Below are 27,079 nucleotides of genomic sequence, written 5' to 3'. Positions count from 1 at the left end.
AAGAATATCTTGCAGCACTTTCTTCACCAATAATTCATTATCTCACAACACTTTCTTCACCAATAATTCAGTTATCTCATTCTCAATTGTTTTTCCAGAGTAGTGATTCATCACCTCCCCGGAAAGTATGTGTCGCAAATGTTCCTTCATTACTTCATCATACTTTCCTTGTAACTCCACCAAACCTAGGAAGTTCATGAAGAGCCTGTCAGATAAACCTTGGAAAGCCATGTTATTTTTAGGAAGATAAAGTGTTATTGTCATAAGCCTCCCAGTGTTTTGTCTCTTGTTCATGCAATTATCCAGTTTTAGCCTTTGCTCTGCTTTGACCCTCATTTGGTAGGAACTGAAATGACTAGGCGACTTTTCAAGATGCATGAGAACCTGAGACATGTTCTTCAATCATTCGACACCTTGAATGCTAGGGATGATTTTTGGATTCAAGTCAAAGAGTTTGCAGCAAAAACAGAAAACCTTGTCAGTGGAATCTGAGTAAAGCAGCCAGCGCCGCTTCAACACTTCGTTGTTTTCAAGTTTTCTGAATAAAAACATAGAAAAATGGCAATTCTGCTTATCCAGAGAAAAATCCATGTCTTTTACTTTTGGTGGACCATTGATCACTAGCAGATCTTGAATTTTGGGTGTTAGATTGGACCATAAATGGTATTGCCAGTGGTTATAATGGGAATCATTTAATCTCTGTCACTAGTGGCATTGTCATTATTGTGGTTTGGATAAAGAATTTCTGTTTTGTTTGGATCTTTGTTTTTCTCGTGATAATTCTTGAACGTTGAATTGTGGACCATCTATACATTTTTCATCTGATATCTCTGCTGCGACTGTCTTGCTGCTAGTACTGCACGGGTTGTTAACATATTTTAAGTATTTTTTCATCGTGGCTACATCTTTCTTCACTGCAGTCATTAGGTATAGGCGTTCGACACGGTTCCGCACAAGGAGCTGTTAGTTAAATTGGAAAAGCTGGGAGTGAATATGAAAGTTGTAAGGTGGATAAGGAACTGGTTAAAGGGGAGACTCCAGAGGGTCGTATTGAAAGGTGAACTGTCAGGCTGGAAGGAGGTCACCAGTGGAGTCCCTCAAGGATCGGTTTTGGGACCGATCTTATTTAACCTTTTTATTACTGACCTTGGCACAAAGAGCGGGAATGTGCTAATAAAGTTTGCGGATGACACAAAGCTGGGGGGTATTGCTAACACGGAGAAGGACAGGGATACTATTCAGGAAGATCTGAACCACCTTGTAAACTGGAGTAATAGAAATAGGATGAAATACAACAGTGAAAAGTGCAAGGTCATGCATTTAGGAATTAATAATAAGAATTTTGGATATACGTTGGGGGCGCATCAGTTGGAAGCGACGGAGGAGGAGAAGGACCTTGGGGTACTGGTTGATAGCAGGATGACTATGAGTCGCCAATGTGATACGGCTGTTAAAAAAGCAAATGCGATTTTGGGATGCATCAGGCGGGGTATTTCCTGCAAGGATAAGGATGTGTTAGTACCGTTATATAAGGCGTTGGTGAGACCCCATCTGGAATACTGTGTGCAGTTCTGGTGTCCCATGTTCAAGAAGGATGAATTCAAACTGGAACAGGTTCAGAGACGGGCTACAAGGATGATCCGAGGAATGGAAAAACTGCCTTATGAAAGGAGACTCAAAGAGCTTGGCTTGTTTAGCCTGGCCAAAAGAAGGCTGAGGGGGGATATGCTCGCTCTATATAAATATATCAAGGGGGTTAACGTTAGGGAGGGAGAGGAATTATTTAAGTTTAGTACTAATGTAGGCATGAGGACGAATGGGTATAAACTGGATATTAGGAAGTTTAGACTTGAAATTAGACGAAGGTTTCTGACCATTAGGGGAGTGAAGTTCTGGAATAGCCTTCCGAGGGAAGTAGTAGGGGCAAAAGACTTTCCTGGCTTTAAGACAAAGCTTGATAAGTATATGGAGGGGATGTTATGATAGGATCGTTAATTTGGGCAATTGATCTTGAATTACCACCAGACAGGTCTGCTCAATGGTCTGCGGGGAGATGTTGGATGGGATGGGTACTGAGTTGCTGCAGAGAATTCCTTCTTGGGTGCTGGCTGGTGACTCTTGCCCACATGCTCAGGGTTTAGCTGATCGCCATATTTGGGGTCGGGAAGGAATTTTCCTCCAGGGCGGATTGGCAGGTGCCCTGGAGGTTTTTCGCCTTCCCCTGCAGCGTGGGGCACGGGTCACTTGCTGGTGGTTTCTCTGCAGCTTGAGGTCTTCAAACCATTTTTGAGGATTTCAATAACTCGGTCCTGGGATACGGGTTGTTATAAAATTGGATGGGTGGGGTTCTGTGGCCTGCCTTGTGCAGGAGGTCAGACTAGATGATCAGATTGGTCCCTTCTGACCTATGAGTCTATGAGTCTATGAGCTTTTTGTTTCCTTTTCTGTGTCCCTGACATCATCATCTTAGGTACTTATGACATTGTGTCCTTTCACATTTCATGAAATAAAAAAAAAATACCTCTTTCACCAAGCTTTTAAAGATATCTACGCTCTGTGCTACAATCAAATGAATGGTGCCTTCAGCTAAACAACTTGATGACTGAACAGCTCTGAGATTTACAGGTATATTTTCGAACAGGGAGAGGAGGTACCACCAGGAAGAAAAAATGGGGGTTAGACAGAAGGGAAAGTTGCTAAGAGCTGGATATGATTCTGTGATGTTGCATTCCATAATACTTTTTAAAAATGTTTTAAAGTGTGAATCTGATGTAATTGGAATATGCTTTATGCAAAAGGTCTCTTGTAAGGTATCATAACAAAGCTTGTAATCTACTGAATGCGTTCATCCTATTTGTATGTATGTTCTATTCTTGCATCTAAAACTAGAAATATGAAGTATTACTCTGAAGTACTATTGTAATTATGCAAAGTGTGGGCCATTAATGGTGGCTTGGAATTTTGATGGCTGCCATTAACTAGAACAGTGGTTCCCAAACTTTAACAGCCTGTGAACCCCTTTCACTAGCACATCAAGTCTCACAACCTCCCCTTAAAAATGAATATTTCCAGGGATTTTATCCATTCCTGAGTATAAATTATAAAAGCAGTGATATTGGAAATATAAAATTTGTTTTATGATATGCTTATTACACGTTACTTATTATTAATTATTTATCATTATAGTATTTTTATTACATTATGAAAACGGCAACACTCTTCCAAGATCTCACTTCGTAGCTTGTATCCCTTTGAATAAGCCTCTTCTAAGACAAGGCTCCTATGTTTCATCAAGGAGTATCAGATGTGAAACAGCATGAAGCCAACTCAGAAGAGTTCCTCCTACACAAACATTCAGGTCTTGAGCAGTCCAGGCAAACAGCGCACGTTACAACGAAGCTTAAACTTGTTCTTCATAATTTAAAAAACAATACTAGCTGCCTGTTTCATTTAAAAAACAGCAAAAAATATTCACCTCCCTTTCCATTTCTTATAAGGAGTCTTGAAGTTTAAATCTCCTCAGCATGATAGATATGCTTGCTTTGATCTGCTTAGCTCTTGGAAGTCCAGGGGCTCCAGGCTGCTGGCCCCGTGCTGCCCGGGATCCCTAGGGACAGTTCTGTCCGTCATTAGGGAATTATTTCCCCGAGAACCCCTGTAACATTTCACGAACCCCAGTTTGGGAACCACTGAACTAGAACAACTGTCTGTAGATGGCTTTGTTTACCTGCAAGCCTCCACTGCCTATGTACGGACCAGTCCTGAAAGAATGGAGGGGGGCTCACAGGATGTGTGAACATGTCACATGACACTGAAATCTGTCTTTAACCTGGTGCTTTTCCATTTAGAAGGAGGGGTGGGAATAGAGAGAGACAAAGGATTCCCATCTTGTCAAAGATCTAAAAGGGGGTGGAAGAGAACAAAGGGGGGTTCCAGGCATGTGGAATCCCCTACTGTTCACCCAAGATGCCTGTTGGCACTAACAAGGTCTGTACTAGGGGAAAGGATTGGTCCCAGACTATGAAAGAGTCTAGTCTATGAAAGAAGCTTATTGGAACATCTCTGAGGGTCAGATTTCATCTGTAATCATTTTTTTAATGTATTAGGCTTAGACCTGCATCTTTTACTCAATTTTGCTTGGTAACTTACATTGTTCTGTCTGTTATTACTTGAAACCACTGAAATCTTAATGACTTTTGTTTATGAATTAACCCAGAGTGATTAATACCTGGGGGAACCAACAGCTGTGCATGACTTTGTGTTATGGGGGGGACAATTTATGAGTTTACCCTGTATAAGCTTTATACAGAATAAAATGGATTTATTTGGGGTTTAGATCCCAGTAGGAGTTGGGTTTCTGGGTGCTGGAGACAGGAGTACTTGCTAAGCCGTTTTCAGTTAAGTCTGCAGCTTTGGGTGTGGACAGGGCTGGTACAACCATTTAGGCGAACTAGGCGGTTGCCATGGGCGCCGAGATTTGGGGGCGCCAAAAAGCGCCCCCAAATTTTTTTTTAAATGGTTGACTGGCCGCTGCTGCTGGCAGCAGCTGGCAGCCCAGGGGGTCTCCTGGGTCAGGGTGCCGCCGCAGCAGCCCGCAGCCCAGGGTGTCCCCCGGTCAGCGCGCGCAGCAGCAGCCCACAGCCCAGGGGGTTCCCAGGGTCAGTGCGCCGCAGCGGCAGTCGGCAGCCAAGGGGGTCCCCTGGCCAAGGGAAACCCCGGGCTGCCGGCTACCGCGGAGGCGCACTGACCCTGGGTCAGTGCGCACCGCCGCGGCAGCCGGCATCCCAGGAACCCCGGGGGTAGGGCGCCGCTGCGGCAGCCGGCAGCCCAGGGAAACCCTGGGCTGCCGGCTGCCGCGGAGGCGCACTGACCCTGGGTCAGCGTGCACCGCCGCGGCAGCTGGCATTCCAAGGGGACCCCCAGCTCAGGGAGCCGCCGCGGCAGCCGGCATCCCAAGGGGCCCCCCGGGTCAGGGAGCCGCCGCGGCAGCTGGCAGCCCAGGGAGTCCCCCGGGTCAGAGCGCCGCTGCGACTGCCCAGAGGTTCAGGCTGCCGGCTGCGCGCTGACCCAGGGGAATCCCTGGGCTGCTAACAGAGGCTCAGAAATCAGAATCCCTCTCCCTCCCAGAGCAGGGACTCCAGCCTATGCAATTTTTCTCATGGGGGGGGGCCTGGGCAGAGCTGCGCAGCTCTGCTTAGCGCATGTGGTAGGAGCCCTGCGATGGCGCGACACAAGGGCTTCTGGAGGAAAGCGGGGGTTGCCCCCTGGCTCAGCCTCCACATCAGCCCCAGTGAGGGGCAGGAGAAGAGAAGAGCCTCAGCGGTGGTCTGGTGGAGTGGAGGAAGAAAGAAGACCCTGACGCTCATGTGCTGGGCAAGGTAAGCAAGTGCTTCCCCACAGCGCGGCCTCAGGCGCCTGTGCTCCTGCCCCCTTGGTCCTTGGCTGGTCCCTGCTCCTGCTCCCCTTGTATGTGGGCTGCTCCAGAAACAGCAGCCTGCAGAGCTGAGCTGCCCCAGTGCCCCCAGGCACCCCCCTTGACCCCATCCGCCCCACAGCCCTGACCCCCAGCTCCGAGTCCAGCCCCTCTGAGCTGGACACCACCCTGACCCCATCTCCCCACATCCCTGAGGCCAGCCCCTGTGAACTGGGCACCCCAGAGCCCAGCTCCCCACCCAGCCCTGGGCAACAACAGCACCACCCTCAGGCAGCGACAGCCCTTTGATACCAACCATCACAATCATCCATCATCTGCCCATTATATAATTGCAAATGTATACAGATCATTACAGCTTTTAATGTTTTTAAATAATGTATTTAATGTATTTTCAAATATTACAAGTTAATTTTTGAATGTATTTCACTAGTTATTTTTTACATTTCCTAATACATGTTACTATAGTATTGCAAATGTTTTATGGAAGGGGCCCCCAATTTTGCTTTGCCCAAGGCCCCCTGAATCCTCTGGGCAGCCCTGTCTGAGTTTTAAGCTCTGCTGCTGTGTTTTGCCTGCAACAGGCAGGCCTAAGCCTGTGAGTGACCCCCATAGCAGCTGCCTGAAGAAGTCCTTGGGGGAATCATGCAGAAGGAGCGTGATATTTGTTTGAGTTCTCTCCTCATGGAGGCTGTGCTCCACTTGGGGTAGGACAGCAGTCTCAGCAGGACTCTAGGCCCAGCACCTTGCCTCAGTTTGTGGACTTGTACTGCACCCATCACCGGGCTCAGTCTGGCACCGTTACCCCTCACCAGTGCCCAAGAAGCAGTCAAAAAAGTTGGATGGACTGGTTAGGATAGTTGTCGTGCTCTTGCTTGGCCAGTGTAGAGACCACTGAATGCATAATATTCCTCTGTGATGTTCTGTCCTGAGCACAATTGGCATGTTATGAGATAGTGCCTGTGAGGGACAGGTGTCTGTTTATGTCATCCAGCCATCGTGTCTTAGGTCTTCTGGGGGGGGGGGAGCTTTTCCATCCTGCTTTCATTGGATCAAAGTCAAAGATTATTTTCACAGGGAAGTTAGTAGGCATTTAGAGCAGATGAACATACCACCACAGAGAGCACTTGGCAACCATTTGAGTGTGTGTGACCTATTTAGTTAGAAAATAGAATTTTTCATTCAAATTGAGTTTGTTCCATTTGATGTTTTTAATCATTTGGAGGTGCATGGCTAGTTAGGCAGAATGGGTTCCGCAGCACTCCCAGTCAGATTTTGATATGAAGGAAGGACATATACATGACTAAAAAAGGTGTATTTCTGATTACAATCAACATTGCTTAATTTTAAGGGAAAGTCATCTTGATCTCTTAATCAATATTTAAGTCAAACAGTTGATGAAATTCAAATAGTTAATTATAGTAAGTGACATGCATTCTCTATCCTTTACTTTTAATAGTGAACAAGAAAAAGGACTGATAGGAATAAAATTTCATTTTTTTTCGTTTACAGTTGATGCAGCCTCATGGCAGATAAAAAAAAAAAAAGGTCTGGGGCACAATTTCGTGACCGTGTATTGTGTATAATGTATGTGATTTTGGGGGGGGGGGGGGCGCAAGATGGAAGTTTCGCCTAGGGCGCAAAACATCCTTGCACCGGCCCTGGGTGTGGACCAAACCTGGGACTGGGTTTGCAGCTGGCTAGCATGTCTGGCTCAACAAGGCAGGGTTCTGGCGTCCCAAACTGGCAGAGAAAAGAGGCTCAAAGGTAATCTCAGCACATCAAGGAACAGTCTTAACGGGATCTCTGTGACTGAACCCGTCACATGCTCCCTCTATGTTTCCACACCACCATGCACTTTGGTCTCCCCTATTCCCTTGCCTAGAATAGTGGTCTCTCATTTACTCTCATGTTGCTGCAGTGGGGTCACAACGCTCCAGGGTGGTTGATTGGGGGATGGGGTGGGGTGGGGGCTCTGGGTTGCAGGGTAATGAGCTGAAAGTGGGGAGGGGTCTGCGGGAGGCAGAAAGGGGCCACTGGAGGAAGGAGCTGGCTATGTTTGAGGGGAGCTTGGGAGAGGGGATGGGCCATGTCTGGGGACATGTCGGCAGGAGACTGATGGGTGGGGCTTGGCGAGAGCTGAAGGGAGCTCCAGGGGCAGCTAGCTGGGTGTGCCTGAGGGGAGCTTGGGTGGGGCCTGGGTGGGCTGGGTGCAAATGAGGGGAACTCGGGCGGGGGGGCTGCGTGTGACTGAGGGGAGCTTGGGGGAGAGTGGGAAGGGGGGGTGGGCTGAAGGTGACTGAGGGGAGTTCGGGGGGGGAGGGCTGGGTGTGACTGAGGGGAGCTGGGGGGCTGGCTGTGACTGAGAGGAGCTCTGGGGAAAGCGGGAGGGAGGGTGGGCTGGGAATGACTGAGGGGAGTTGGGGGGGCTGGGTGTGCCTGAGGGAAGCTCGGGGGGGGGAGGGCTGGCTGAGTGTGACTGAGGTGACCTCGGGGGAGGGAGCTGAGTGTGACGAGGGGAGCTTGGGAGGAGGGAGGGCTGGGTGTGACTGGGGGGAGCTCTAGGGAGAGGGAAGGGGGTGGGCTGAGTGTGACTGAGGGGAGCTGGGGGGCTGAGTGTGACAAGGGGAGCTTGGGGGGAGGGCAGGCTGGGTGTGACTGAGGGGAGCTGGGGGGGCTGAGTGTGACGAGGGGAGCTCGGGAGGAGGGAGGGCTGGGTGTGACTGGGGGAGCTGGGTGGGCTGAGTGTGACTGAGGGGAGCTCGGGGGAGGGAGCTGAGTGTGACAAGGAGAACTGGGGGCTGACTGACTGAGGGAAGCTGGGGAGGAAGGAGAGCTGAGTGTGACTGAGGAGAGCTGGGGGGGAAGGAGGGCTGGGGGTGGGATGGGTGTGACTGAGGGGAGCTGGGGGGGCTGGGTGTGCCTGAGGGAAGCTCGGGGGGGGGAGGGCTGGCTGAGTGTGACTGAGGTGACCTCGGGGGAGGGAGCTGAGTGTGACGAGGGGAGCTCGGGAGGAGGGAGGGCTGGGTGTGACTGGGGGAGCTCTTGGGAAAGGGAAGGGGGGTGGGCTGAGTGTGACTGAGGGGAGCTGGGGGGGCTGAGTGTGACAGAGGTGAGCTCGGGGGAGGGAGCTGAGTGTGACAAGGAGAACTGGGGGCTGACTGACTGAGGGAAGCTGGGGAGGAAGGAGAGCTGAGTGTGACTGAGGAGAGCTGGGGGGGAAGGAGGGCTGGGGGTGGGATGGGTGTGACTGAGGGGAGCTGGGGGGGCTGGGTGTGCCTGAGGGAAGCTCGGGGGGGGGAGGGCTGGCTGAGTGTGACTGAGGTGACCTCGGGGGAGGGAGCTGAGTGTGACGAGGGGAGCTCGGGAGGAGGGAGGGCTGGGTGTGACTGGGGGAGCTCTTGGGAAAGGGAAGGGGGGTGGGCTGAGTGTGACGAGGGGAGTTTCGGGAGGAGGGAGGGGCTGAGTGTGACAAGGGGAGCTCGGGAGGAGGGTGGGCTGGGTGTGACTGGGGCAGCTCTAAGGAGAGGGAAGGGGGTGGGCTGAGTGACTGAGGGGAGGTGGGGGGGCTGAGTGTGATGAGGGGAGTTTGGGGGGAGGGTGGGCTGGGTGTGACTGAGGGGAGCTGGGGGGGCTGAGTGTGACTGAGGTGAGCTCGGGGGAGAGAGGGCTGGGTGTGACTGAGGTGAGCTCTGCGGGGGGAGCTGAGTGTGACGAGAACTGGGGACTGACTGTGACGGAGGGAAGCTGGGGAGGAAGGAGAGCTGGGTGTGACTGAGGAGAGCTGGGGGGGAGGGTGGGCTGGGTGTGACTGAGGGGAGCTGGGGGGGCTGAGTGTGACTGAGGTGAGCTCGGGGGAGGGAGCTGAGTGTGACAAGGAGAACTGGGGGCTGACTGACTGAGGGGAGCTGGGGAGGAAGGAGGGCTGGGGGTGGTATGGGTGTGACTGAGAGGAGCTGGGGGGCTGGCTGGGTGTGACGGGGAGCTGGGGGGCTGGCTGTGACTGAGGGGAGCTGGGGGGCAGGCTGGGTGCGACTGAGGGGAGCTCTGGGGAGAGTGGGATTGGGGGTGGGTTGGTTGTGACTGAGAGGAGCTTGGGGGCTGGGTGCGATGGGGATCTGGGAGGCAGGCTGGGTGTGACTGAGGGCAATTGGAGGGGCAGGCTGGGTGCGACTGAGAGGAGTTCTGGGGAGAGCGGGATTGGGAGTGGGCTGGGTGTGACTGAGGGGAGCTCTAGGGAGAGGGAAGGGGGTGGGCTGAGTGTGACTGAGGGGAGCTGGGGGGCTGAGTGTGACAAGGGGAGCTTGGGGGGAGGGCAGGCTGGGTGTGACTGAGGGGAGCTGGGGGGGCTGAGTGTGACGAGGGGAGCTCGGGAGGAGGGAGGGCTGGGTGTGACTGGGGGAGCTGGGTGGGCTGAGTGTGACTGAGGGGAGCTCGGGGGAGGGAGCTGAGTGTGACAAGGAGAACTGGGGGCTCACTGACTGAGGGAAGCTGGGGAGGAAGGAGAGCTGAGTGTGACTGAGGAGAGCTGGGGGGGAAGGAGGGCTGGGGGTGGGATGGGTGTGACTGAGGGGAGCTGGGGGGGCTGGGTGTGCCTGAGGGAAGCTCGGGGGGGGGAGGGCTGGCTGAGTGTGACGAGGAGAACTGGGGGGGAAGGAGGGCTGGGGGTGGGATGGGTGTGACTGAGGGGAGCTGGGGGGGCTGGAGGTGGCTGAGGTGAGCTTGGGAGGAGGGAGGGCTGGGTGTGACTGGGGGGAGCTCTAAGGAGAGGGAAGGGGGTGGGCTGAGTGACTGAGGGGAGCTGGGGGGCTGAGTGTGACAAGGGGAGCTTGGGGGGAGGGTGGGCTGGGTGTGACTGAGGGGAGCTGGGGGGGATGAGTGTGACTGAGGTGAGCTCGGGGGAGGGAGCTGAGTGTGACAAGGGGAGCTTGGGGGGAGGGCGGGCTGGGTGTGACTGAGGGGAGCTGGGGGGGCTGAGTGTGACAGAGGTGAGCTCGGGGGAGGGAGCTGAGTGTGACAAGGAGAACTGGGGGCTGACTGACTGAGGGAAGCTGGGGAGGAAGGAGAGCTGAGTGTGACTGAGGAGAGCTGGGGGGGAAGGAGGGCTGGGGGTGGGATGGGTGTGACTGAGGGGAGCTGGGGGGGCTGAGTGTGACAGAGGTGAGCTCAGGGGAGGGAGCTCAGTGTGACGAGGAGAACTGGGGGCTGACTGACTGAGGGAAGCTGGGGAGGAAGGAGAGCTGAGTGTGACTGAGGAGAGCTGGGGGGGAAGGAGGGCTGGGGGTGGGATGGGTGTGACTGAGGGGAGCTGGGGGGCTGGGTGTGGCTGAGGGAAGCTCTAGGGAGAGTGGGGCGGCTGGGTGTGACTGAGGTGAACTCGGGGGGGGAAGGAGGGCTGGGTGTGACTGAGGAGAGCTGGGGGGCAGGCTGGGTGTGACGGGAGCTCTGGGGAGAGCAGGATTGGGGATGGGATGGGTGTGACTGAGAGGAGCTGGGGGGCTGGCTGGGTGTGACTGAGAGGAGCTGGGGGGCTGGCTGTGACTGAGGGGAGCTGGGGGGCAGGCTGGGTGCGACTGAGGGGAGCTCTGGGGAGAGTGGGATTGGGGGTGGGTTGGTTGTGACTGAGAGGAGCTTGGGGGCTGGGTGCGATGGGGATCTGGGAGGCAGGCTGGGTGTGACTGAGGGCAATTGGAGGGGCAGGCTGGGTGCGACTGAGAGGAGTTCTGGGCAGAGCGGGATTGGGAGTGGGCTGGGTGTGACTGAGGGGAGCTGGGGGGGATGAGTGTGACGAGGGGAGCTCGGGGAAGGGGGGCTGAGTGTGACGAGGGGAGCTCTGGGGAGAGCGGGGGGTGGGTGAGTGTGACGAGGGGAGCTGGGGGGCTGGGTGTCACTGAGGGGAGCTCTGGGGAGAGCGGGGGGTCTGGGTGTGACGAGGGGAGCTGGGGGGCAGAGTGTCACTGGGGGGAGCTCTGGGGAGAGCAGGATGGGAGGTGGGCTGGATGTAACTGGGGGGAGCTCTGGGGAGGGCGGGGAGGTGGGCTGGGTGTGACTGAGGGGAGCTCTGAGGAGAGCGGAGTGGGCTGGGTGTGACAGGTGAGTTCTGAGGAGGGGTGTGTGTGGGCTGAGTGTGATGGGGGTTGGGGGCTGAGTGTCACTGAGGGGAGCTGAGGGGGCAGAGTGTCACTGGGGGGAGCTCTGGGGAGAGCAGGATGGGAGGTGGGCTGGATGTAACTGGGGGGAGCTCTGAGGAGAGCGGGGTAGGCTGGGTGTGACTGAGGGGCCGTGTTTGGGGGCGCGGCGGGCGGCAGGCAGGCTCTGGGGGCGCGGTAATACCTACCCACCAACCACCCAGTTTGGGGGTGGGGCGGGAGGACTAACAACAAGTCCCTGTTTTTCGCACCGCGGTTTTTGACCATAGGATCCCAGCCTGCCCCAGCTCCCCGCTCTCTCTCTGTACGGGCTCCTCAGCAAGGTCGACAGGCGTCTCCACCAATCAGAACGAGGTGGCCTGCCAGCTGCGGGCCAATGTGGGAGCGGCCCACCACTGTCGTGTGGAGAGGAGACTCCCGGGGGGGGGTGTGGAGGGATAAAGAGGCTGATTGGTTCCTCGGGACCGTCGATCACCAGTCTGAGGACAGGCGCCGGAACAGGTTAGCCAATCAAAGTGGAGGACGGAAGATGATGTCATCCTGGTAGACTGAAGCTTGGAGCCGGCGTTCGCTGGCCCGGTTAGTGTGGCAGGGCGGGTGGCGCCGCCATTATCCGTCCTAGTTGGCGTTGATTCTGATTGGTCGTTGTCCTCGCGGCCTATCATAAGCTCTCCCTGCTCTCGTGAGTGACTGGTCGTTTCCCATTGGTGGGCAGTGGGCGGAGACCAGAGGTGTGCGCAAGGCGGGTCCGTTACAGGCTGCTGCGCGCGCTGCGGGAGGGGGAAGGGAGTGGGTCGGTGATGAAGGGAGGGACTGAGAGGGGGAAATGGCTGCCCGGCAGTGGAGGTGAGAGAATCTCATGAGCCCCTCTGGAAGGGGCTGCCAGGGGGGAGAGGCGCCACTTCCCATGATGCCCTGGGGCGATGGAGTGGGGCTTGCCCTCCTCAGGGTGCCCGGGGGCGATGGAGTAGGGATGCTCCCCAATAATTCTTTGTGGGCCGTTGCACTGGGGGTTGCCCACCCTCCAGGATAGAGTAGGGCTGTCTGCTCCCCGACCCGTAATGCAGCGGGGCTGTGGATTGTACATTCCCAACAATGCACTGGGGTGCGGAGTGGGGCTGATTGCCCACTCCCCGCAGCCCCCACAGTGCATCAGGGCAGTGAGCCAGGGGCTGCCTGCTCCTCATAGCGTGCTGGGTTGATCGATCAGGGCTGCCCAGGCAGGATGAACCAGAGTGGAGGGTTCACTGTGCCCCTTCTCCCTCCACTGATGTGCTGGGCTACCTGCATTTCCCCAGCGTGATGGGATGGTGCTTCTCCTTGACAGAATACACTGATGTTGGTGTGCTCCTTGTGCGACCAGAGGGTCAGGAACTTCAGACGCTTTCAGATATGTGGAAATGGTCAAGAGACTTATTCCAGGGAAAGGACATACCCCAGAACTGGTTCTGGGATATCTGGGGTTAAATTTGTTTGTACAATGCATTCCCAACATTCTCCCTTCTAGAGTCGCTTTTCTTGACATTTCCTTCACACGACTCCATCCCAATTTAAAATGTAGGTACATATCTGACTTGTTGTCTGCAGTCCTCTGTGCATCAGGATATACCTGAGTTCTTGCACTCCAACATGTTTCTTCTAAGAGTTCCTTCCTGCCATTGGACATTCCATATGTCGATCCTCTGAGACTTGTTTCTGCATCAGTGTGCAACCAAAGTCTCCTCCTCTTCCTGACAAGTATAAAGCTGACATTTCCTCAAATGAATCACTTCTTTTGGAGATTGTATATCACCTTTCCGTTGCTGCCTTCTGTGTAACCCTAATGTTATAAATATTCCTTTGCTCCTGAAAATGGCAAAATTCTTAGTAAATATCTTGATTGATAGGGTGTACTTTTGTGTATTCATAATGTAGGGGTGTTTAATATATGGGAGATGTGCATGGTAATGTTAAATTATGTTATTTTAAAAGGAACATTTTAGTTTGGGTGTTGTAAATTGGTAGTTGGAGTTGTGGAAACTGTATGCCAGTATATGGTTTAAGGAAGAGCGATATATAATTTAAGAAGCAAGAGCCTGACTTTTCCTTGTATTTTACAGATGTCAACTATGCTGAGGTCTGCATGTGTCCTATTTTGAAGTCTGGCTCCATGACTACACTTTGCTTCACTGTGAACTTAATCTTTTCCTGTACTTTACATTGTAGAGGTGCATATATCTACTGCTCTTAATATTAAAGCAATAGTTGATTATAAACCCTTCAGACTGACCTCTTGGCATCTTATTACTGTTTTAGATTTGCTTCTACTGCTCATTTTACAATGGTTTATTGCTCAGCTTTGAACTGTCAAAATGCTACGAGTGGGGTATATAAGAACAGTACAGTTACTTTCTATGGCTTTCCTTTACATAACAAACCTCTCTTGAAGCAGTGGATTCACAACATGGGTCGGGAAATGGGAACTCCATCAAAACATCAGCGACTATGTTCTAAACATTTTGAGGACAGTTCTTTTGAAATTGATCCTCTAAAAATTAGGAAAAACCGGCGCCTACTGAAAGAAGCAGTTCCCCAAAAATTCATTTTGGGTGAAGATGGAAACTGGCTTGTTGGAACACCTCAAAGTTTCTGTGGTGGAATAAGTAATAAAACTCGAAAACGAATCAGGAATCCTGAACATTTGAAGGTAATTTAAATATTTTATATTCTATTTGTTTCTCTTAAATTAAGAGAGCATAATAGGAGAATACTTGGATGGGCATTCTCCAAGGGAACACCTAGGTGCTGCCAGAAATAAAAATATAAATGATTCAGTAGGTTGCACTTTTTCCTAAGAGTTGCTACTTAACATTGTGCACCATGGAGTTAGGAGGCACATGGTTGCTGAACACTTGTGAATACGGAAAATATCCTGGTACTTTTCTCTTGATCCCGTTTCAGCTTGTGCAATTACATTCCGCCCAAGTAAAAATTTCTGTCTGGCATTTCAGTTGGATACTGTACTCTTCTTTACTTCCTGCTCTAAAATGGATCCTGATCCTGCAAACCTGCACTCGTATTAGTGAGTAATCCTTACCCGTATGAATAATCTCATTTGATTTGGGATGACTTATTTGTAGTATAGAGCTTATACTGTGTATGTTTGTTGTGTATAGTATTGTTGTAGCCAGGATGTTAGAGAGATAAGAATGGGAGATTATATCTTTTATTGGACCAATTTATGATGGTGAAAGAGGCAAGCTTTTGAGCTACACAGACCTTTTCTTCAGATCTGGGCAGACCTTACTGGGGACTGTTAAATGGTGTCTTAGGCTTGGTCTACACTGCGGGGCATTGATCTAAGTCGATGTACTTAGATCTACTTACTGTGGTGTCTTCACTGTGGTAAGTCGACTGCTGACATTCCCCCGTCGACTCCAGTACTCCACTGGAGTGAGAGGCACAGAGCGCTCAGTGGTGGATTTTATTGCATCTAGTGAAGATGCGATAAATCGACCCCTGCTGGATTGATCGCTCTGGAGGTAAGTGTAGACATGCCCTAAGTTTCGATTCAGTTCAGTATCTTGTACATCAGTTTTGGATGGTGATCCTGTTTAGAACCAGATATTACAAACCATCATCTGCGTAGTGCTTACTCATGGAATAGTTTCCTAATGATTTGTAGAACTAGGTCCATAGATTGTACAATTGATAACATTTGTGAAACACTTAGATACCCATCGGAATGAAAGGCAATACATAAAGGCAGAGTGTTCGCTCCTAATATTACCTAATGGATACAGGCCACATGGGAACAATAATACTGATCGGGTATGTATTGATACAACTTTACATGTAGTTTGTGTCCTTTAATATTAAAATTAATTGGGCGGGGAGCTACAAGCTAGATGTGAAATTGGCAGTCTTGGATGTATTTGCACTAGCTTTTCATTGATGTTTTGTTTTATTTTCTAAATTTTATGTTTATAACTGTAGGAGCAAAAATATGGCAAACATCTCCTCAGAGATTGTTTAACCTGTGTGGAGGTTGTGGGTATTACACAAGATTCAAGGCCAAAAGAAGCACTTCCTATCTGGGAAATGGAAGAGGAAGTGGATTTAAGAAACTGCAGCTATAATACTGTACCCAACTCTGGTCACCTCAAATCAGAAAGATCTAGAAGGAATTGAAAAAGGAGTAACAAAATAGATTAAAGGGTTGGAGGGTTTGATTTATAAGGAAAGATTTACTAAAAAAATTATTTTTAAAATATGTATTGGTGAAGGAGTGATACAACAGTCTGCCAGTATTTGGAAGGTATAAATGCTAAAGAGGGAGAGGAATTATTCAGTGTGGTGCAAGAGAGTATAGCTAGAAGTAAAGAATTGTAAACGAGCAAAGGAAAATTTAAGTTGATTATCAGGAAAAAGAAATCCTGGCAGTGAGATCTATTAAAATGTGGAGTTACCTCATAGCTTGAGTCATTTAAAATACATTGGACAAAGAAAGCACTGAAGAATGTGCTGAAGAGAACAACGGCACTGAGTTTTAGAGTTTGGCTAAGATGACTTTGATAGTCTTTACTTCTACCTTTTGATTCTGTTGCTTGGGAAGTCATGATTTCAGTGAAGAGCTAAGGAATACCACCTTGAAACGATTATACTGACTTTGAGAGAGACATAGTCATAGCAGTATAAATATCTAATTCCTCTTTGTAAAGGAGATATACAGTAGCATGAATGCCATCAGAAACATCCGGCAAATGACTGCTCATTTAAGGCCCTTGTCAGGATGTAATCAAAGATACTAAGTATGCAATATTTTTTATTTCAGGTCCCAGGGACATTTGATAATGTTGCAGCTCCTGAAAGGAAGAATTTAGAAGAGTGGCAAAAGGAGCTTTACAAAAAAGTGATAAAAGATAATTATGAATCTTTAATCTCACTGGGTAAAGGTAAGTTTTCAATCATTCTCTGGAAGTTGTGAAATATGTACAGTTCTTGGGCTGGCTCTGGTCTGTTTTCTCAAATCCTTTGGGTATGTCTACACTACCTGCCAGATCGGCGGGTAGTGATCGATCTATCGCATCTAGTGTAGACGCAATAAAATTGATCCCTGATTGAATCATAGATTATTAGGGTTGGAAGGGACCTCGAGATCATCTAGTCCAACCCCCTGCTCAAAGCAGGACCAATCCCCAAATCCCTAAATGGCCCCCTCAAGGATTGAACTCACAATCCTGGGTTTAGCAGGCCAATGCTCAAACCACTGAGCTATCCTTCCCCCGAGATTGCTCTGCCATCAACTCCGCTTCCGCCTCTCGCCACGGTGGAGTTCCGGAGTCAACTGGTGAGTGGCAGTGGTCGATTCGCCGCCATCCTCACGGCCAGATAAATTGACCTAAGATACACTGACTTCAGCTATGCTGTTTGCGACAGCCCCCCGCAGTGTAAACCTAGCCTTTGATTGCTGGTGGACCAGTTCTTAGATGCTCCAAAACCTTTGTGATAGAAGATCAACTCCATACGTCCTTTTCTGTAAAAGAAGATTGATAGACACAGTCATGTTTCTAATACCTCTATATCCACCGCTTTCCTGCTGAGAATAATGCTTATACACTATTTAGTTGTGTATGTTGAAGCCACATATACAGATGCTATTTTCCATGTGTGATGTGGATGAAACACTCCTTCAGTAAAGGATATTTCAAGAATAAAGTATTTAAGTAATTTGTGATTATATCCTTTCTAATCCATATGCCAACTCTAAAACCAGAAAAAATGGCAATGGGAAAGATTAAGTGTGTGTTCTCTTTCTCTTGAAGGGGATCTGGACTTTCAGCTGATTTATAAACTGCCAAGTGGTTTAGTACATGTGGTGTGATTGGGATTGTCCCTGAATTTCCTGAAGGGAGCAAAACTGATTTCCTGGCAAACATTCTACCTGTCTGTAGGATCTTTATTAAAGTAATCTGCAAATCATTTCTGATCTTTTCTAGGATTACTTATATTTTAGCATGTATTTTTTTTAGTTCTAAGATTTTTTTTTTAACTGCCCCCTCTCCCCCTTAGTTTGCCTTTTGGGCGCACACTTTCATTCTTGGCAGTTTTTGCTTAATTGTAGGTGAAAGAATTCCATCACAAACCCCATGGACCTTTTAATCATGAAGTTGTAGTGGGAGCTGCTTCTAGTCTGATTCCCTTCCTCCCTCTCCTCCCCTCCCCACCTCACCTCACCTCACCTCCCAGTACCTGGTCTGTATACAGTTTTTGTACTGATTTAACTGCTATGGGGGGCATGGGGGTTATCAAAGTAGTTAAATTGGTACAGCCCCATGTGCGGTGCTGTTTCAGAAAATTAGGAACACCTGTTGGGGAAAAAAAACAACAGCTTCCTGTGAAAATTTTGATTTAAGTGACTTGCTAAGCATCACATAGGAACTCTGCTGCAGAGGCAGGGATAGAATCCAGTTCTCCAGGGCACTATTCAGTGGCATTAACCATGAGGCCACCCTTTCTCTTCCTGCAATTCCCTGCCTCATTCGCTGCACACCTTCCAACTTCTGCAATAAATGAAGCAGGGGTCCTATGGACCACAACCTCTTTCACAACACAACCTTGATCTATTGTCAAAGTACAATCCATCTTTTACAAGGAATGGGGCAGGAGTTGTGTGAAAACGTAGTATATCATCAATAATTAAAGACTATCATAATGCATAAGCATAAGGGGGCTGAATTAAGATTATAGGCATCCTTCATTCATGCTTGACTTTGTAACCTTCATGTTCTTTTAATGTTTTTTAGATGTAATTTCTTAAGTATTCTTTTTTTTTCCCTTTATTTTATCCTGAGGAACCATATTGTCCCTCCCACATAGGTCATCAGCAGAATTAGGATCTTTAGATCCATACAGACCTCAACTACTTGAGGTAATAGAGTAAGTGGAAGGAGTAGAAGGTTTTTATCGTTTGTGAGGATGTGGCACTAGAGGGGGATGTACACACTTAGCTAGTGGGTTCACAGGTATTTGCTAGACAGCAAAGGAATATTAAATTGACTGAATGACATGTGTTTTTCAGAGAGTGTTTTCTAGTATAGAGCCTTCCACCCTTGTGCTCCCAGCCTCCTGTCTGCTCTTATCCCCTGGCAGACTCCTGTGCCTTCTCCTACCCTCCAGTGTCTTCTGTCCCGTCCCCTTGCCCCAGCTCTGCATCTCTTTTCTCCTCACCTCTCTGCCTTTGAATCAGCCAGCTTCACCCTCCTCCATGCTACCTAGGTGTCAGCAGCAGGAGCATTGAAAGCATAGGAGAGAGAGTCTCCCTGCTCTTGGTTTTAGTGGCTGGTGTTAGTGTCCCCCAGCAAGTAGGAAGAGCAATTGCAGGGAAAGTCCTGTTCAGCCCATGCATCTCTGGGATAGAGCATGCTCAGTTGCTCTGTAGGGATGGTGCAGTGCCATCTTTCAGTACTTAGGAGTTGTGTGGGGAGGGATGGTTGTGTGGGGAGGAGGAGGAAAATGCAAGGGGCAGAGTTTAAATTCCAGTCCCGTGGGTTTTCCTGGGGAGGTCAAAACCACTCTTTTTAAACAGACATTAATGAAAACAGGGATTTTGACAAAAAATAAATAAGTAGACCAAAAGGTGAACAGACTTAGAGGTGACCATTTTTAACACTGTTACCTCTGCTTAGTTTACTTGCTACCTCAGCAATGTAAGCATCTTAGTTTCAGATAATGTGAAATTCTTTGAAGATTAAAAAATAATCAGTGAATATTAAGAAGATATTATGGGAATTTTTTTTATTCTTTGTCTAAACTATTCAGTCTCCAAACATGATATTCAGTCACGAGAAGAGCTATGTGTCAAGGCTCAGCGGGGCTTGGATGAAAGAGAAATGTCTATGAGTCCTAGCATAGGTGAGTAATGGATTAAGACATCTCAGAAGAGTAAATGATTAAAGCTGGCAAGAGAAACCATCATGATGAACTCTTATAGTTTTGTCTTTTCTCATGTATTGCTATTTTATAACAAGATCTTCTCAGAAGTTCTTTATAGATATGGGAACCAGTGAACTTTCTGGCCTAAGGCAGTATCTCTCCTTTCATCCCTCCAATTTCTGAGTGTTTGGATGAAATGTTGTGGTGTTACTAGTATCTTTTTAATATTAAAAATCACATACTGATATAAATTTACATAACCCTTTTTAAACATGGTATGACACATGCCCTACCTTGCAGAACATGTAGTCTGAGATGAAACATCTCTTTTGGTACTTATATGGCCACCATTACTATCATAGTGGTTGTGTGACATGGAAAAATAATTTAGGAAGGGTGCTGGTGGTGAATTATTATTAGTAAGGAGCGAGGGGTAGGGAGAATTCCATGAAGTGTTTTAACAAAAGATCTGAAGGAGGCAAGAGAGGGTGCTTGGTAAAGAAGAGGGATGATATTCCAGGTTTAGGGGCACTCTAAGGAGCAAAGCTAAGAATCGGAGAAGGGAGCAGTAAGGTGAGAGAACAGGGAGAAGCATGGGAAATATAGAGAGAGTAGGGGGAAAATGAGAGCAGAGACGTTGGAGACAGGATGATATATGCCTTGAAGGAAAGGACATATTTCTATTTAATGCAGTAAAAAAGAGGGAGCAAGTGAAGGGGGAAGGGAGTTAGGTGATTCAGTTTGAGTGACAGGGAGAAAGATGACACTAGCTGCAGATTTTTGTATGGAGTAGATTGGAAGGGGTTTGAATCCAGGCAGCCACAGAGAAGGTTACAAAAATCAAGAAGTGAGATGACGGGTTTTGTCTGTAGCAATAGAGAGGCACAGGTGAATTTTGAGGGTATTAAAGTTGTAGAATCATCATTACTGGTGATATTCATGGCTTCTACTAGGGATGGTTTACGAAGTCAAATCTATCTTGTTAAAATGCAGGGAGATAGATTAGATGACATAATGTGGAGTTCTTTCAATCTAAATTATTTAAACTTGGCAGTTTATATGCAAAAGTTTGAGTGACATACATTATTTACTGGTCCAATAAGTTATCACTTTTCTGTTTTTTGTTTCCCTCAAGGAGCAATATGACCTACAAGCATTTTGTGCATTATGGATCAGGAATGTTTTATTCTTAGGAGATTTCCTTTTCCCAAGCTGATGAAATGAATGATTGGATTCTTTTTATTCCAGTGGATGATGGGATTGTGATCAAAACTGAAGTGCAGGATAATGAGGAAGCTCCAGAAAATATGGAACTGCATGGATCGTTTTCAGAAAGATCAGAAGACCTGGTTTTCCAAACTCCTGACAAGGGAATAACTTGTGAGAGTCATTGGAGCATAGAAACACAGCCAAGTAATCTTCCTGGAAGCAGAATGGGTAACTCTACTCTTGGGAAAGGAGATTCCAATAAATTCAAAGGTATCCTTTTCTACCAGGAGACACCCACAGGAGAGAGACTATACCTATGTACAGAATGTAAGAAAACCTTTAAGTTGAAGATAGGTCTTTTAAAACACAAGCGAATTCATGTAAAAAAGAGTCCGGTATCATCATACATATGTACAGACTGTGGAAAAAACTTTGGTCGCCATGCAGATCTTATTAGACATCAGAGAACTCACACAGGCGAGAGACCCTATAAATGTACAGAATGCGAGAAAAGCTTTACTGAGAAACCAAGACTTACTAATCACCTACGAACTCACAACATCTGCCTGTAACCACTGTGGCAAAGGCTTTATGGGAACTGATTTTCCACTCAGTCATCAACAAATCCATCAGAGAATATGGACCATACACATGCACCAACTGTAGGAAAAGCTTTTGTGTAAGAAGACATTTTATAACATTGAAATGAACTCAAGCATGAGATGGATCTGTCATTGTAGCTCATCTGTTTAAGCCTTGAGAAGCAACTGAATTTATTAGCTATCAAAATGATTCATGCAAGGGGGGAGAACAGACGTATAAAAGTGTATTGACTATACCAAAAATGTCATTAAAAAAAACATTTTCTAAAATACCAACTAACCTATACTAGAGAGAGACTGTATTATTGCAGAAAATGTGGGAGAAGTTTGACATGAGGAACCTTTGACCACATCACCAGAGAATTTATGGAACAGAGCAAGATAATTTTAGATAGAAATTAGAGCTTCAACGAGCCTTAGATCAGTTTAAGAGGTTGGGCTTCTTGATGTTAAAAATAGGAAATAAATGGTAAAGTCCATTAAGCGCAGTCAAATGACAGTGGTGTCAGCAGTGAAAGAACCAAGGCATGTTAGTAGGCCGAAGACAAAATGTAGTTCAAACTTCCACAATTTAGAGTAATTTACAGCACATGAGATGCAGGCTTCATTTCTGAGCTCCTGGAAGAGAAAACAGAAACGGATAATGTTCTCCTTTCTGTCGCTTCTGTGCAACATGAATGATGGGAGGCAAAATTTATGTGGGATTATTCTTCTCTCTAAACCAAAAGCAGCACTGGCTCCAATTTCAGAGAAAGCGTCAACAGATGGAGATAGGGGAAAAAAAACAGTGGAGTCATCTGCTTAAAAACATAATCAAACACAGGTCAGAAAATCTTACCAGACCTGTGCATCTTGTTAAACGCCTTGCTTAAAGGTGGCCTGCAAAGAATTAAAAAACACCTGTTTTTGTGCCCTTTTTGTTTTAAAACCTTATGATGTGGACTTTCTTGCCTCGAGGGGGCGGGAGCAGGGAAGGGGGTGTTAAAATAAATCCTCCAAATTCTATAGGGTGTTGATTTTACCATTGCCCAATTGTGCCTATATTATGAGCAGTTAGGGAGAACTAAAGAGAGGGGAAAAGAGTAAAATTTTGTATTGTATGATCAGCTGTTACAGTGAAGAGTGCTACATTGTAGTATACATAATAACATTTGTTTCCATGAATGATGCCTGGTAACTAGGGTAGCAAGGTGCCTGGTTTTCGACTAGAAAATCCAGTCAAAAGGGGACCTGACAGTGTCCGGTCCAATCTATGGACCGGACAACCAAAGTCCCGTCACTGAGGGCGGGGAGGTGTGTGGTCACTAATCTGTGCCAGCTCCTACTCAGCTGGGGCCTCCTCCTACCTGCGTTGAGTGGCTGCAGCTCCCAGCCCTGGCTTTGTAGGCGTGTCCCTCCTGACCGGGGCAGAGAGGCAGAAAGGGGAAAAGCAGCAAGTGACTGGGGAGGAGGGAAGAGAAGCGAATGGGAGTGGGGCCTTGGGGGAAGAGATGGGGCAGGGGACGGGTCTTGGGGGCAGGGGTGGGCTTGGAGAGCTAGGGCAGGTTGGTTCTAGCTGGAATGTCCAATTTTTAAATACAAAGTTGGCAACCCTACTGGTAACTGAACTAATGGGGAGATTCACCAAGATTTTTATTATTCTAATTGCTCTTAGTCTTATTTTTCCTCTATTAAATGTTTGTATTATTACCTAGCAGGTAAGCAGTTAAAATAATTAATTTTGCAAGAAGCACATTCAATAGAGCAAAAGGTGATCCATGGACTGCTTGGCGGTGGGTATGCAGACAGCTGTCTGCTCTCATGTTGCTGACTTCTCCTTACAACTGCTAAATCACATGAGAGACAACTAAACCTACATTAAATACTTTTCAATTATTATTTTCCCATGTAAGCATTTGAAATGTTTTTATTGATTTACACTTTCACTGAGTTTTAAGCTTTTTTGTTTGTTTGTTTGAATTTTCACAGTTATAGGAAATTGTGGAGGATCAGACAATTATTTAAAGATGATAGACATTGAGATGCAAAAAGTTAAAGCTTTATAAACCATTAAAACACAAACTTTCAACATCACATGTCAAAATAGCCTTAAATCAACAAATTCTACCTGTTTTAATTATTCATTCTCTGTTCCATTTGTACCAAGCCTTATCCAGAAGTCTGAATCACTGGATTTGACTTTAATAAGTTCTCAATCGGCATTTTTCTTACCTTGCCTATCTGTAAACAGCAGTTATTATTGATGGAAATATTTTTTGTTGAGTTGTGCTTATGCGTGGTGAAATTGACATTTTCTGACTTTTACTGATAAAAATCTAATCCTTCCAAGCCTAGTCAGATAGCACTTTATATGTTCAAATGCTGTACAAATGGTAATCAAATAAAACGTTAAGCAGAAAACATTGAACACTGAAGAGGCTTGGCAATAAAATTAGATTCTCCCACAGAATAGAAAAAAATTAGATTCTCCCACAGAAAGCTGTTTGGCCATAGGGGTGAGCTCCTATAGAATCCAATGGGAATTAATAGCTAGAGGAGTCATGAGTTTGGGAGGGGTATAGAAATGGAGCATTCTGTATTTTTTGACCAACAGCTCAAAATCTTGGGAGACCAAGAAGCAGACCCCTTTTTTGTTGAAATGGATTGTTTTTCCTTAGTTGGAAATGACACCAGTAAAAGAGCCTGGAATCGTGAGTCTTTGTATCTGTCCCTTTGTGAAAATTGCACATGTATGTAGGCAGCAGAAGCACCATGATAGGGTGTGTAAATGACACAATATATGCTTTTCCCCATCTGGGACTGAGCACATTTGCAAAAAGAGAACTACTCCCCTTCTTAAGAGTCTTCTGCTAAGTGTTTCTCTGAATTAACATTATTCTATCCTGCTAAAAAACAGTCATTTGGAGCTAATGAAGATAAGTTTCATGTTTTGTTTCCAAAGATATAGGGCTTGTTCCTGATTCCCTTGAAGTCAATGGGAATCTTGCCATTGGCTTAAATGGGAGCAAGATTGGACCCATAGTGGATAAGCGAATAGTTTGTATGTGAATTTAACACCCCCCCCAGCAATTAATGTTATTCTATGTAAATGAACAGGTATTTTTCATGCGAGGTTAGGCATCTGTACTACTACTGTTATTTCTGAAGGTATCTTTTCTGAGTTCAGTTAACATCTTATTTAAATGTTTGTGCCTTGAATCTCTGCTAAAAGAAACTCTATTCTCTCAACACAGATCCTGAAAACATACTTTAGATTCATGCCTACCACTAATAAAATATGAAACATTGTTGCTAGTGGAATGACTACTTGAACGGGACTATTCCAATCCCCTTTTTACCCAATGAGAGGACTGTTGCAGAGCCATTTACTGTGTTTCCAGACAGAATGAATATACATACAACCCATAAACATGATGTTTTCATGTAGATACTTGTATTTTCAATGCTTCATTTTATGGTGTCCTGTTATGTTGCAACAATCTGACACGTACCATATTTGAAGCTAGTTTGCTGTTAAGATTCAATAAAGTTTTTTTTTTAAGTGATTGCTGTCAAATGACAAATTACAGCATGAGCAACACATCCGAGAGCACAACCCAATAAGCAATTGTCCTAGTCCAAGGGGATGTTTTAGAATAAATGATAGTAGATCTGAACTCTCAAAGAAGTGCAGGAAAGATGCCAAATATAGTAACTTTTATCCAGCATTTGTTAAATGATTGCCCCAAAGTGTGTAAATGGGGAGGGGAGAGAAGTGACATTACAGGCACACAGTAAATGTTATTTACTATTTGTAGTGCCTAGGAGCTCTAGTCATGGACTAGGACCCCCTTGTGCTATGGTCATATTATGTCTTTACGTATATAGGGGCCACAAAATTCTATGAATTTCCTCAATTGCCAGAGTTGCCCTGAGAATGTAAAATAAGCCTTGGGCCATAGCATATTATTTTGCCAGGAATTGTAGTGAAGCAGACAGTAGAATAAAACATATGTTGCCTTCAGAGTCTTGTCTTCTGCTGAGCAGCCAGATTAAGGTCAAAATGCCGTGTAAGGATTTTCTGCACTTTGTATTTTAATGGGTTTGAATTGTCTTGCTGACATAAATAAGCTTTCTCTGTCACACTGATCTGTCCGGTTTGTGATTACAGTACAGTCTGACAGTTCATCATTAATATCGTCCATAGGTGTTTGTTTTGTTTTGAAAAAAATCCATAATGTGACTAATATGTTGTGGGTGCTAAGTAATAATAAATAACAATACTGACTCCACAGGTTGTAAACTTGTAGCAGCATTTTCAGGAAGAGGATCCCTATGTACAATAACAAATAAGCTCATGGTCCCTCACTGCCTCACTCTTAAGGGGGAATGAAAAGCAGATAACAAGTCTATTTGTTGTTCCTCTGCTGTGCGAGTAAAACAATGAGAAGTAGATACCCATGTCCTGCTAAATTGGGGTTGGGCTGGTGCCATCTTCATATTTAACTATTGTAAGGGAGAATGCATGCTGCATATAGGTATCTGAGGTTCCTGCCCCTGGATTCGGTTCATCTGTGTTTGGCTGCTGGTGGGACAGGTTAAATGCCCAAATAAATTTGTTAGTCTCTCAGGTGCCAGAAGGACTCCTCATTGCTTTTGCTGATACAGACTAACACAGCTACCACTCTGAAAGCTGGCTAGATTGAGACTCCACTGCAAACGGATCCTGACTCTTGCTGTAGCTGGACCACTGGCCACATGGGGCACTGTTGCTGATCCCTGTGGTACCCCTTTGTTTGCTTCCCCCATGCAATCTTTGTACATACCCACATTTCCATGACAGGCCTACAGTTGTGCATCCACAGCCTCTTTTCCCTGCAGGAGTTCACAAAGAGCGGTCACTTGGGCATTGTGGGACAGCTGCTGGAGGACTGTGAGGGCGTTTACACTCACACTTCATTGACCAGAGCCAGTAGGTTGAACATGGCTCCTCTTCCTTGCGGTCCGTACCTGGTGTTATTGTGTCCTCACAATGGGGCACTTGCGGGAGCCAGTGTGGACACAGTCACAAATAAGTACAGGCAGTGCAGAGCGTGTGCAAGGGGACTGATGGGCACCTCCCTGTGTATTAGAGGGCGGGGCTAAGAGTCACTTTATTTTAAGTGGGGAGAGTGGCTGGAGGCCAGGGGCAGTTAAACTTGACGCTAAAGGGGGGCTGGCTGTGTGACGAAACGTTTAGCAACCCTCCTGTTTTGCAGCTAGGTGCAGTTTCCTCCACGCAATGTGACCATCTGGGCTACTGCTCAGGACTTGCTGCCATCTGGTCCATGGGGTTGTGAATCAGGAGGGATGGGGTTTGTGGTTGAAAAGCTACGCTTCCGCTCCGGGCTGGGCAGAGTCCCGGCGCCGCGAGTTGGACCCGGTGTCTCGGGCTCGTTCTATGGGCTCTCGTGCAGCAGCCCCCACCCGGCTGTCGGACCAAACCAACCCCCTTGAGCCATCACTTCTCACTCGAAATTGCTGCTGCTCCTGCAGCAGGTGTAACGATGCAAACACCTTCCATAATTTCTTCCTTCTAAGAGCTTCTTCAGCTGTTGCAGCAACTCACAAGCCCACGAGATGAAAGCCTCAGTGGGCTCTCCCCAGGAGAACTCCCAGGCAAACTCCCTCTGTTAGCCTGAATGGCAGAAGGAGCTTTACAAGAATGTGATGAAGAGCAACTATGAGACTTTGCTCTCACTGGGTAATGATGTATTTTCATTCATTTATCAGAAGTTCTATGATCAGTGCTTTTT

The 27,079-nt window shown here is 47.4% G+C and overlaps 2 protein-coding genes across 7 annotated transcripts in view; both read left to right on the top strand.

Annotated features, from left to right (window-relative positions):
- The window catches only part of LOC127045835 (zinc finger protein 282-like), a 91,034-nt gene that overhangs the window by 17,442 nt on the left and 46,513 nt on the right, over window positions 1-27,079 (top strand). The gene's annotated exons all lie outside the window — the stretch shown is intronic.
- On the top strand, window positions 11,827-25,429 carry LOC127045899 (zinc finger protein 777-like). Of its 6 annotated transcripts, none has more exons than XM_050942745.1 (5): window positions 11,827-12,081; window positions 13,680-14,266; window positions 16,394-16,514; window positions 19,381-19,473; window positions 20,743-25,429. In XM_050942745.1, exons 2-5 carry the CDS (start codon window positions 13,901-13,903, stop codon window positions 21,273-21,275), a joined length of 1,113 nt encoding a protein of 370 aa, XP_050798702.1. In that variant the 5' UTR covers window positions 11,827-12,081; window positions 13,680-13,900; the 3' UTR covers window positions 21,276-25,429. The 6 variants fall into 6 exon arrangements, with proteins under 6 accessions (XP_050798702.1, XP_050798700.1, XP_050798699.1 ...); XM_050942743.1 differs by lacking the exon at window positions 11,827-12,081 and adding an exon at window positions 12,096-12,159; XM_050942742.1 differs by lacking the exon at window positions 11,827-12,081 and adding an exon at window positions 12,172-12,262.

This window comes from Gopherus flavomarginatus, chromosome 2 (assembly GCF_025201925.1).
Source record: "Gopherus flavomarginatus isolate rGopFla2 chromosome 2, rGopFla2.mat.asm, whole genome shotgun sequence".
In the NCBI taxonomy this organism is placed as follows: Eukaryota; Metazoa; Chordata; order Testudines; family Testudinidae; genus Gopherus; species Gopherus flavomarginatus.
Note: the sequence above shows the minus strand (reverse complement) of the source record. Positions and strands in the feature narration are given on the sequence as shown.

Bases quoted from the DNA above. Each gene is read 5' to 3' on its own strand.
- LOC127045899 (XM_050942745.1), top strand. From the start codon at position 13,901: ATGGTTTATTGCTCAGCTTTGAACTGTCAAAATGCTACGAGTGGGGTA. The intron at 14,267-16,393 runs GTAATTTAAATA...TTTTTATTTCAG, and splicing joins GGAATCCTGAACATTTGAAG to GTCCCAGGGACATTTGATAA. The intron at 19,474-20,742 runs GTGAGTAATGGA...TTTTTATTCCAG, and splicing joins GTCTATGAGTCCTAGCATAG to TGGATGATGGGATTGTGATC.